This window comes from Mytilus galloprovincialis, chromosome 3 (genome assembly GCF_965363235.1).
Source record: "Mytilus galloprovincialis chromosome 3, xbMytGall1.hap1.1, whole genome shotgun sequence".
Classification (NCBI taxonomy): domain Eukaryota; kingdom Metazoa; phylum Mollusca; class Bivalvia; order Mytilida; family Mytilidae; genus Mytilus; species Mytilus galloprovincialis.
The window spans coordinates 11,373,667-11,387,326 of record NC_134840.1 but is presented as its reverse complement, the minus strand read 5'-3'; the positions used below and the strand labels follow the sequence as shown (position 1 = coordinate 11,387,326).

Genomic DNA, 13,660 nt, shown 5'->3' with positions numbered 1-13,660 from the left:
GGTTAAGAAACAGGCAGAATATTTTTTCTAAAGTTATCCAATATTTTGAATGTTCTGTCCTATCGTACTATATGGGCGATATGTTCCTACATCTACATTTGTATGAATATTATTCAAAAAGCAACAAAATACTATGTATTGTTTTACTGTTAACAAAATCTACAGACAAACATTAAATTACTTCTTTTGCGATAAAAGGAAAGAAAATCTCATCATTTCTAATCAGTCTATCATGAACATCACATTCTCAAAAAGATTGGGAAAAAAATCTCTGATTTTTTAACAGAAAAAAAGTATAATTCCGTTTACGTCAATTTACATTTCAATAAAATGAATTACATGGTAGAGTCCTATGAATATTCCTAAAGTGAAAGTTTTATAAAAACGAATTTCTATTATATAGTAAAAGGCATGGAGAAATAGTATTCCAACCATTATTCTGTATATTCAAATCTATTTCCCATGAATTAAAGGATAATACATCCTGACTATGTAAGCTTTGGAGAAAAAAAACATTTTAACAAAACTTACAGGATTTGTGTTCCTTTTTAACTTTTTACCAATTTATTTTCAATATTGTCCAATTTAGAACTACCTTCTATCATTCTTTTCCGTCTAGTTGAAATTGCGCTCATTATATAAACTCAACAAGATTATTATTAAATATCGTTCTTTCGTATTCTCTATATTAAAATATTGTATTAATTTTTGATAACAGATCAATAATAATGAATATCAATCTTCAGTATACTTAAATTTGAATTTCAACCATCTTTCCTGCATTTTTTTTTATGTTTTTGCTATGTTTTGGCGTAATACTAATAAGTATAATAAATATCAATGAAGTAAAAGAGATGTATTGGCTTGAGTGTTATTCTTAAGAGCGACACAAACTTCAGTTTTCCTCCTTGCCTTAATTTACCAATTAATTTAACTCTACATGATGCATCTAGTTAGATGTGTGTACTTTATTGGATCTTCGTTTTTATTAAGACGAAAGATGAACATTTACAATATTACTATAATTTTCATAACAATTATACAAAAAATAAGATGACAAAAAAATTTGCTTGAAATTTAATCATATAGATCCCTATGTACTGATTTTTCTGGCTTGATCTGTTCAAACTTAGTTATTTACTGCAAAGAAAATCAGTACTATTTAATGTAAGTAATGGAGATATATACTACTGATACATATATAACTTTTGATATCAAAACAAATATATCATCCAGTTACATGAATAGTACAAACATAAAAAGGAAGTATGTGTGACTCCGGCGCCTTTGTCGTTTATTTTCATTCATTCCTTACAAAAAAGCACCCTTCTTCAAAACGCATTTATAACACTTTACTTACACATAATTTAAGACCTCATACGGCGTTTATGAATTTCAATAAATTGTTTGCGCCATTTTGGTGTAACCGACACGAGTTAAGATACGATACCTATTGCGATGATGTTGATTTGAGAATCCTGACTTTATTTATTCACAATAAAGTTGAATTGTCCCCTGAGGACAACTTAGATCCGGCAGGTCGTTTATGTAAACATAAAACAAAATTGAAAATTTCATTTTTGTAAACTATCCAGCTTGTAAACGGCGACAATTGTCTGGGCAATCATGGTTATATGTAAGATTTTTACCCATTTTGAAATAATTTAAGAGTTATTTCCACTACGAAATGCGAGAGAAAATGTAAAAATTATAAGTGTAATGTTTCAGATATTGAAGTGTCAATAAGAGCCCAGTTTGAGCTCTGTTTTGATTCGAGATAATTTGCAACTCAATAATACAGAACGTTCAAATAGAAAAAGATTTCTTTTCAGATAGGTTTCAAAGAGATCACAAAAATAGAAAGAGTTGCGGAATAAATGGTCAGAAATTTTTTTTTAAATACTAAAATTTCTCAATGTTGTTTTGTATTTTTATGAAATTTATCAATTATTTAAAAAAGAAACAGCATTGCAAAGTCACTCTAAAAGAATACCTTATCCAAAATACAAATAGTAAAAATCATAAATATATGAACTTCTGAAAAAAAAGTGTTTTTCAATTATTGTGTTGGTCCGTCACTTATCAAAAATATATATTTGAAATTCTTGATTAGTTCTTTTATGACTAATATTCATTAGTTTTATTCTAAATATTTGTTTGTTCATTTAATTTCTTTTGTGAATATTTCTTTTATATTTAGATGTTGTAACTTTTGATTAAAGTACACATTCAGAAGTCGACTAGATTTGTTGCCTTCAATTTATCTGATCATCATCACCATTAAAGTGAAACTATTCTTAAAATCGTAGACCTCTTCGTTGTTAAATTGTACCATATCAAACGTTTCTTATATTGGTTGATATTATTGTCAAGACATTTTTACGACGGACACTTATTTTAGAATTTTTTATTTATTCATTGCAATGTGTACGATATACTGTAGAAAATGATTTTGAAAAGGCTTCAGATAGGGAATATCATTTATTCAATGATATGTTTCATGAAAATGTTCTAGAATGTGGCAAAATACCTAAACAAATAATCAATATGCGTATTTAACTACATTTAGAATACAGAACATAAAGATACTTTAACTCCGCCTATTTTTCACTGTATCAAATGATATCGTTTATGGTAATTTTATGCGCCATTACTCATATAAGCAGACGATACGTCACGTGATAATTTTGATGTTTTGATTGGGTAGATTAACCTAGGACAAATCACAATGGTTGACTTTTTCAACAACTGTGGTTTGTATATTAGCTAAAGAACTAAAGTTTTGTGGCACTTCTATTGACAAAACTGTCTTGCTGGAGAAATTAATTAGTTTGTGGTGATCAATCTGTTTCAAGTGTTAAAACCCAAATGTTGTGTCATTTTTAACTAGCTTGAGAACTAGGAAGATAATGGATGCCGGTTCCCTGTTTGTTTATCCAACACCATTCAGGTACTAATTCAGAATTTGTTCTTTTTTGCAATTTTATATCGAATATCAAAATATTTTATGTATCTAGGTAATAATGTTAGATAGATATTGAAGCAGTGAGTTAAAATATATTTTTGAAGTTAGACCATAAGGTCTTAAAACTATCATAAAAGTTAAACTTAATAATTTAGACGAGTTTATTAGTACCCTTTTCATAATTTTATATTCGCCTTATACATTTTCATTATCATTACACTGTCAGTTGTATTTATGTTGTTTTGATTTTATTGTTGCAAGGTCTTGATATTCAAATGTTAGGGTAATCGTTGTTAAATGTAGCTTACAATTTCCTCTCATTTTTATAATTTTCAGTTTCTTCATTTTCTTAAAATACATTTGTTATCTCTATCATTATTATAGTTATTATTAGAAATTTAACAGGTTTTTAATACAATTGATATTCATATTAACAACTCATAAAGGTACCCTTATCTTAAGGTCTCATAATCCTTTTATTTCTTGAAAAAAACACTTTCATTTTCATCTTTTATATATATTTAATAATTTTATTTGTTTCTACATGTAATTCTGTTATTATTATCTTCTTATTTATGATCATGTACTAGATAATTTTACTTTCTGTACTGTCTATTATTTTAGAATGACTCGACTTGTTTTAGGACTTATGAAGTAGTGTTATTTTTTTTTATGATTTTAACATCAATAAAAGGATGCATCACTTCTGTACCTCTAACGAAATTTTTCAATATTCGTATTCAAAATTTTTGAGGTTGTGTCATCAAATTTGAAATCTTATTTAAGTCTGACCTTTTAGACAAGGATAAAAAAAAATGGTATTTTTCTTTAAAAAGTGATAATTAAGCCACGTTCGTTTGCTAGAATGATATATTCATATACATAGTAAACTTCAGCTAAACAAAAACATAAGTGAACAAAATAATTAGATTAACACAATTTCCTAAAATAAAAAGAAAATATACAATGATGAATAAGTTTTATGTAATTAAAACTACAAGTAATTAAACTTTGCTCACTGTCATTGGCCATCTCTAACATGCAAAATCACTTAATTTGGCTAAAAACATTTAAGTTCGTTTATCTTATTATATGAAAACGATTTGACTGTACACGGAACAATATATCTTAACCATTAGAAACAATATGTTACAAATTGTAAATACATAGAAAGTAAAATAAAATAATTTGAATACAGATGATATAGACATGAAGAATACTAATATGCATTTAGGTATAGAGATTATCTTTCTAGGAAATCGCTTATATTTCTTGGAATCATGCAAGCTATGACGTTTAAATCATATAGCAAAGATTAAACAATAATAATAATTTGTTTTTTAAACATATGTTGGCTCTTAAAACTAGCTCTGTTTACCCTTATAGAACATTTCTTAAAACGATAAAATTGGAAATATTGAGATGTGTTATAAATTATTATCATAATTCAACAAAAAGTTGTTCTTATATTATTTGTTTATAGAACTCTTTATATAGGATTTATGTTTGAATTTAGAAAAGATGTAAATACTCGGATTTCCATGTAATGTTATTTCATGCTAGTTTTTCTGAAAAGAATAAAAATTAATGCTTCTAAGATTTTCATATTTTTACAACTATTGTTTTTATTAGCTGCCCCCTTCATGCTGATTCGAACTTTTAACCATTAAAGCAATCACTCCATGACATGAGATTTATGTTGCTGTAATGTAGTAAACTATAGAAAATAAGAATGATTATTACTTTGAATTAATATAATATATATATCGACATCTTATTTGCATATATCTACATTCATTGTGTGTATTATAATACCATTTTTGTACATCTTTTTTTTTATGTAGATATCAAAGCACATCAGTTCTTATATAATTGTTAATTTCTTAAAAGAAATTTATCAAAAAGTAAATAGCCCATCTAGATCTTAAATAGAAATGAATAAATCGAAGTCCTTAACAACCTTATGTTTCTCATTTTTTAAATCTTATTCATATCGGATGCACAATTACAATGAGAGGTTTAGCTAGCAACAAAACTAGATTTAATCCCAACTTTCTACATAAGAAAATGCCTGTACCAAGTTAGGAATATGATAGTTATTATCCATTCGTTTGATGTGTTTGAGCTTTTGATTTTTGCCCTTTGCTTAGGAACTTTCTCGAAGCTCGGTATAATTGTTGTTTATTGTTACATGTAAAGTTTCTCCCGTATAAATACTAGATGTAACATTTTTTATCGGTATCAGTATATTAAATTGGTAAACACATGAAGTCCGTGTAAAGTTAGACAAACTACTTATTTATTGATTCAAATTATACGACAATTTTTCACGTCTATATTATGTGGGTAAATTTCAAGTCTATCAAAAGTATAAAAGGTAAACGTAAGAATAAGAACGATATAAGTTGATTGTGCCGATATCCTGTTTACCCCCAAAAGAGGGGGTAAGATTCCTTACAGCTACAAAATATAGAGGAAAATACAAATTTATTTTTTGATAACTTCAAATTACATTCAAACATGTTGATGCTGATCTGACTTTCTATCTATATTATATACCAATAAAATAATAATAAGATTGAGCTTTTCTGCTAAAATTTCCTTCTCTTCATTTAGATCTGAATTTGAACATATGGTCAATCTTATGATAAAAAGTAAAACTCTCCTCTCTCAACACTCGTCAATTCCGGCACAGGTAATGGTAGATATTAATAATACTTAACACTTAATGTTTGCCTACCTGTTATCTTAGACTTAAGGAACCTCTCCAACTGTTTTGGTTCCTATACATCAATGGCTTACAAAATTAATGTTCTCATCTTTGAGCGCTCCTGATGCAGGTAAACCTAGAAAGGCTTTAAACGCATAAAATGTATAACGTGTTGGGTTTATTTAAGCAGATAAGGGGTTCTCTCTCCATTATATATCTGAAAGTAATGTGAAAATACTTTGAAAAATTGTACTGTGCAGTTTAATTTTTATTGTGTGTTGTCACTTATGCATCTTTACATAAGCTGTTTGGTTTTTTTTACTATTAATTCCATGTAGTTATTTCAGGTTTCTTTTAATACTTTTATTGGACATAAAAACATCTCCATGGCCATTGAGTTTTGAAATTTATAGGAATACGATTCATTTAGGTCAGACTTGAATGTTTGCAAATGCTTGGAATCAGATGATTCTTTCAAAATATTCTATCATTTACCCTTAACAGGATTAATAAGAAGATTACATATATTATGAAACAAGTAAAATCACAAATTACTGAAACGGAAAGTCCAAAATTACAGGCAAAATTATTACATTTAAAAACAAAATTGACGGATATTTATCGGGATTACATCGTAGCTATTATTTAAATAAAATATTATTATTCGGTTTTAGCTAAAACTAAGGCAAACGTTATCAAGTTGTAAGAGTCTAAAACTATTTTAATTTGCAGACCATGATAGATATATTTTATTACAATATGTAATGCATCAATAGTAAACAGACTAAATGATTTCTCTATTAAACGACTCGGAAAAAGAAAATAACACTATAAATGTCATCTTTGAGGTCTAGATTGTTGTGTGATTAGGATAATGAAATTTAAAAAAAATATATTACCTAAATGTCAAACTCCAAGGTAAACTCAAGAAGATAAGAGTGCATAAACCCTGACAAAACCTACTTAATGACTGGAAAACAACTGTCATACATGGTAGCATTAATAAATACTTGTATGGTGAACTTTTTTTTTAATTTTTACCCTTAATTGATGAAGGGTCATCTAGTTTTTTAAGAAGATTTTCACTTTTAAATTTAATGCAATACTTATGCAAACATAAAGCAAACGCAGAACGGGAGGTCCGTTGGTTCATTTTACAAGAGTATCATCATTTGTCACTTAAATTCTAATAAGTGTTACAAGACAGTATATAACCCTCTAAGAAACTAATTAGGCGTTTTCTTATATTTATCGTAAAACTTGTTATTCAGTGTATCTTTGAAGATATTTAATAAACATAGGTCATTTGGGTTTTTTTTTTATTTTGTTTCATCATCAATTCCAACTTCACAACTGTAAAATATGCATTTATTCTGTAAGGTTTGAAGGGATACCTTTTAATGTTTCATCCTTACTTTGGTTTCATTTTGTTTCTCTAATCATTTTTGTTTGCAGTAAAAAAAAATCACCTAAGGACACCTGAGAAGAATTCAATAACTGTTTGATAATTGTTTTTGAGTAATATCAGCACATAAAATGACAAAATATACCAGTTTTAACTCGATTTATGCAAAATTGATGACATTTACCGGCATATCCTTTCTGATACTCCTATCACGACTCGTTGGTTGTACTAAAACTCGTAATATCGACTTCATTAAAGTGATATCTAGTCAAAACAGATCCTTACTCGCTATAAATTATGCATATTGCTTTAAAAGATAATGGCTCAAACTAATTCAGTGTAATTCGAGACAGTGTTGTTTCTTGTAAAATATGAAATCTTGATGATAAAATGTTGGCGGGGATGTTTTATAATGTTAATATGTAATAATTACCTGCCTCACTTCAATTGTAAGGATTTAATATGATAAAATGTTACAAAGTTACTATTGATTGCTGTCGTTATGTAACTTCACTTTGGAAATTACAGATTAACTTTCACATTTCTCGTTTGAATAAAAAGGGTTTGGAACCGTAAACGAAAAGGAAACTCGCCATTAAACATAACCAAAACAAGATGTAATATACAACTACTTTTTAGATATAATATCATTATATTCATTTGTACAAATCTTATTAAAAAAACAACAATGCATCAAAAATGTCTGCGTTTGAAGCACTTTTCTATATTTATCCTTCACTAGGAACCTTCAAAGTCTAATATTGTAAGCCAATGATTTATAAAAACGTAATAATAAATGAACAATCGACTTTGTCTTGTTATATTGATACTTTTATTTATTTATCTATAGCATAATTGTTAATCTTTATAAAAAAAAATACATGATATTTTCCTCTTTTCATATATCTATAATACTAAAATAACGAGATTCAATTTGTCAGCCGTCATGAGGAAAAAACGACAAATCAAAGAATTCAACATTATATATAGCAAATATAGGACAATGGTGTTGATTAAAAATTACACCACTCCAGACCCTTTTGTTTTCCATATAATTAATATTGCCATTAATTAACAAGTTCTGGTTCGAATTCGATACCGATACCAATAGTATATTCACCTGTTACCTATTACCTTATTTGAACGTTCCGCATCTGACAGGCGCACCACCAAACGGTGTATTTAGGATTTTGCTATATACACGGGTCATAATCACAGGGTTGACGCTACTTAATTCAATCACTGACACATTGTTCCCTATTGTAGTATTTTAATCAGTATGACTTTCTAAGATGACAATACGAATACTAAAAAACTGGACTTAAGATAAGGCGTATAGGTACAGTTTTCAATTTGTTAGCCGGCATGACGTCCTATTATAGGACAATGCTGTTGATTGACAAATCCTCCATTCCAGGCCCTTTTGTTTTCCAAATAATTAATATACCAATAATTGATAAGTTCCAGGTCGACGGGTTCAACCAGAAAGATTTTGAAAGCAGAGAAAACTGTGCATCTTATAATCGGCATGACTTTATCAGATGACAATACCAATACTAAAATAAGGCTTACGCATAGTAATATATTTGAATTCAGTCACGGACCCGCGATATCACGGGTGTGTTCTATTAGTTTGTGAAATCTGGAAGCTCTGCTGTTATCTAAAAAAGTTCCAGTCTTCTAAAAAATTAACTAATGCACTTTTTATTGGCAAAATTGTTTTTTTATCAGAAATATGCAAACATTACTTCAGATAAGTACTGTTATGGAAGACCCATAAAGCGAGTTTATACAGTGTATCGGATACGGCTTAGGAAATAACACGCCATACAGTATCGTGCTATCAACTCACATTTGTCAATAAATCTAAATTATGTTTAATATAATTATTTTTCTTTCCAGACCCATACCAGTTTATGGCCAAGCTTCCGCCTTTGATCTCCATAGACTTGCTTCACATTGTGCATCTTTAAATGGGTGTATAAGACCATCACCTTTGAAACTCTGTGACAATGCACCGCGGGATTCAACTTTTCAGTCTCCAATTCATATGTCTCCTTATAGTCTGGCAGTTAGTGAACACATTAAACGATTGCGACAGGAAAATAGTGCAAAAATATTGGATCAGCAAGCACACACATTGGCTCAGTCACCCCAACTGTCAACGGGCCATTTTCCTATATCCAGACCTTCTATGTCCATTAATAGCACCCCATTGAATTTGTCCGTTCAGTCATTTACGCCAAAATTCAATGCGGCAGAAATTAACACACAGATTCCCGGTAACTCTGGGAGTTATGGAGAGCACATTTCACAACAAATATCACTTGGAAGAAAACTATTTCCGTGTCCTCAGTGTCGATATACAACCGATCGAAGAAACAATTTAAAACGACACATGTTAACAATGCATCAAACGTGTTCCAAGCTACTGGAATGTTGTGGGATTCTTTTCAACACAAAGGCATCATTACGAGAACATGCTATGATTTTTCATTACCATGGATACACCTGCTTTTATTGTGGTCGTAGATTTTGTAGAAAGGCACTACTTAAGCGACATCTATCAGTGCATAACGGACAAAAGGATTTTGTTTGCACTATTTGCGATTATGCAACGAGTCATAAAAGTAATTTAGAGCGTCACAGACGGGTTCATGCCAGGCATGATGATGGTAGAAGTGACATCAGTTGTGATCCGGATCAGAAACCTAACTTTGACGATTGTGAGTCCAAAAATGCCGGTGATAAAGAATCTGATCCGGATAGTAATGAAGAACTGTCTGTCTGTTCCGATAGTGACGAAGAAATAAACGTCCACACAGACTGAGACTTGTATTTGTTTTGGACGTCTTTATGGGTTTACTTTGTTGGTATTGTGATAGTGTAAGACATTTGATGCATGTTTATGGTGCATTATTGTATTTATTTACATATTTGTTATTGTAAAATAAATCTATTTGATAAAATAACATACTTGTTGTATATTCGTGTATAGACTTTACTTGAATAACATGGTTAAAATTCAAAGATATCAACGATGAAACAAATTTAGGGTCATCGGAGATACACATTCATAGATTTTTATTTCTATTTTTATTTTTTGTTGTGTTTTTCTTCTCCATGCTGAACTATTTTGAGTACTTATAAAATATTCTAATCAAATTTAGATGTTCCGGCATTAAGGCCGTCTGGCAAAGTTGATAAAAGAGGGTTTGTCTGTCCAAGGGCAGGAACATGTATAAATATTCCCTTTCTATGTATGTTGGCGATTGTTTTTGTAGCAGTTCATTTTTTCTGGTGTTTCGTTGTTTTCCTCTTAAAATTTATGTATTTCTCTTGGTTTTGGTTTTGCGACCCGGATTAGTGTTTGCTTAATCAAATTATGACTTCCGGACAGCGGTATACTACCCTTGCTTTTATTTATTCCGTGGTATTTCTATATATTACTGTCAGCAATGTTTTGGTCTACTATTGTAGCAAAATTCAGGCCGTTGTTTTTTCTTTAATCGTTATTTCTCATAGATTAAACTCTGCGATCTTCTATAGCGTTCTTTGCGGTATAACTTATTCCTTTTATATTGACTATTCAGTCTAGGTTCATTTCAGTCACTCAGCTCCTCGAGGTCTCGAGGCCAATACAGCAAACCTTGAATCTATACCATTGCCAATACAGAAACAGCCAGTTAATAGCGATATAGTATTGAACATTAAAGATTTCAGATTTCAGATTTTTAATTTATATAAAGTTTTGATTTCATTTTTAATAGAAATTAAAAGTAGCAAAAGATGTAAGATACTAAGTTGACCTGTAGATAAGTAATGTCCAATCTTTAATAATCAATTTATATTTAACTAAATCTGTTAAAGCCATCATGTATCTGTTGAGTAAAGCCTGTTTCACCTGTTTTCATAGTTTGTTCTTATGTTATACCAATACACCACTGTCTCAGGTTAGGAGGAGAGTTGAGCGCTCACAAACATTTTTAGCTCCGCCACATTCTCCATGGGCCTGTCCAAAGTCATGAGGTGCCTATAATTTGGTAGTTGTCGTTGGTTCGTGTCTGAAATATTTGTTTTTCGTATTTGTTTGGTTTAATTTATGCCGTTATTTTTTTCAATTAAAACTTTTTAAGCCGACCATACGATATGTGGTTTTTTTTCATTGATGAATGTCGCATCCTTGTCTCTAATTGCTTATGTTTACTTCATTTGAACTTTAATGGATAGTTGTCTTATAAGCAATCATACCATATCTCCTCATTTAATATAAATACTTGTGGTGTTCCTTTTTAGGTACTGAGATCACAAAACAATGGTTCAAAGTGAAGAGTAATTGAAAAACAAAACAGTATCACTTGATTTAATTCAAGATCTCATAAAATATGAAATATCCTCCGTCGTCGTAGGGAAAACATGTAAGTAATACATTCAGTTTTTGGTTGCGGGTTGGGGTATTTTTTGTGCTTTAAAAAAAGTGTGATATTCCACCAAATCCGTTTGAAATGTCACACTCTGATATTTTACCTAACTCCTGGGTTTAAAGCTTAATCTTATTAATTGTCAACTTTAGATAGATAAATTAACAAATTTGAAAATTCTTAGCGAGCCACGGATTTAAAACTTGAATATTTTATCTAACAATAGAAAATGAATATAGTCATACTCAGCTGGACATTATGTAAAATCAATTATATATATAAAGGGAACTGGTATATTCATGCTCAATAGGATATTGTGTCCGGGTTTGTTTATCATAATATGCTGCATTTTTGATTGCTCACCTAAATACAAAAAACTTATTAGCTATAAACAATGAATTAAAAAAAATCTAGAAATGAGCTGCCATTATACTCTTACTAATACTGAATAAGGTATTGTTCGTACAATATTGATTAATAATATACATAAAACTTGATACTAAATGAAGACTTAACGATGGTCAGTAAAATGGGTATAACAGTAGTCTGTTGTTACCAAATCCCTTATTTCTATTCAATTTTTTTAACGCTAAGAGCACTGGAAACAATTTGTCGACTCATAAAATTCTGCAAATTTGATTAACATAAGACACATGGCGGTAAAGTGCCGTATAAAGGTATTTGGGTTATATAATGCTCCTTAGTATCATATTGGTGCGAAGTTGAACTGATCATATCCGGTCAATGTTGAATGAATATATTACAGATATTTTTATTACAAAAAAAAAGTTTGTACTATTGACAATGTTATCAAGTTAAGACCGTACTATAAAGTTAAATTAAAATAGGAAATATCAAATTGTTATGCATAACAGTTTCAGGCAAATGAAAAGGAGAGAAAAATATGTTTAAAGTTAAAACCATCAGTCGAGGTAAAGCAGACAAATAACTGAACAAACGAAAAGCAACGACATATAAACAGAACCATAAGTCGCAGAAAAATAGACCAATAGCTGAACAAACAAATAATAATAAAATGAAAACTATAAATAAAAACGTGATATCGCGTGCTCCTGAATTTTCTTTCTGGTCATCACAATTACATAGATCTGTCTATGTCTTTCATCTTTCTTTCATACATCCTTTAACTCTACTTTCCGCTATATAAATGATGTTCTTTCACTAAATAATTCAAAATTTGGTGACTATGTAGAGATAAAGGATACTAGAGATACAGTTAAGTCAGCATCATATCTTGACTTACATCTAGAAATTGACAATGAGGGTCGGTTGAAAACAAAACTTTATGACAAAAGAGATGATTTCAGCTTTCCAATTGTGAACTTTCCATTTCTAAGTAGCAACATTCCAGCAGCATCTGCATACGGGGTATATATCTCCCAATTGATACGATATTCCCGTGCTTGCATTTCCTATCATGATTTTCTTGATAGAGGGTTGCTGCTCACAAGGAAGCTATTAAATCAAGAGTTCCAAATGGTGAAATTGAAATCATCCCTTCGTAAATTTTACGGACGCCATCACGAGTTGGTTGACCGTTATGGAATAACTGTTTCACAAATGATATCGGATATGTTCCTTACGTCGTAACTACAACCCCCTTCCCTTTTATGAATGTGGCCTACCAAATTATACTATTTACCGGATTTGTTATCACATAAGCAACACGACGGGTGCCACATGTTGAGAAGGATCTGCTTACCCTTCCTGAGATCACCCCTAGTTTTTGGTGGGGTTCGTGTTGTTTATTCTTTAGTTTTCTATGTTGTGTCTTGTGTACTATTGTTTGTCTGTTTGTCTTTTTCATTTTTAGCCATGGCGTTGTCAGTTTATTTTCGATTTATGAGTTTGACTGTTCCTTTGGTATCTTTCGTCCCTCTTTTACAGACCGTCATTATATGGAAATTCTGTAAGCCACTTACACATCAATGAAAACAAAAATTTCCAGTCGAAACAGTTAGATTTCTAAACAAAGGTTGACGATAAAACATTGTAAACGTAGGGCCCTTTGTGTGAACTCCCCTGGGTTACGGATAATTAGTTTCAGGTTTTTTTCAAAAAATGTATTTAATGTCTCAAAACAAGCAAGTGAAACATATATCTGAGATCATCGGTGAGTCGAATGTTCGCAACGTCTT

General features: G+C 30.2%; 1 protein-coding gene across 1 annotated transcript; it reads left to right on the top strand.

The window, feature by feature from the left end:
* The first annotated feature begins 2,732 nt into the window (after nucleotides 1–2,732).
* Nucleotides 2,733–9,926, top strand: LOC143067178 (uncharacterized). The gene is made up of 2 exons (XM_076240272.1): nucleotides 2,733–2,950; nucleotides 8,983–9,926. The coding sequence occupies exons 1-2, from the start codon at nucleotides 2,910–2,912 to the stop codon at nucleotides 9,908–9,910; spliced, it is 969 nt and encodes a 322-aa protein (XP_076096387.1). The 5' UTR covers nucleotides 2,733–2,909; the 3' UTR covers nucleotides 9,911–9,926.
* Nucleotides 9,927–13,660: the final 3,734 nt, after the last annotated feature.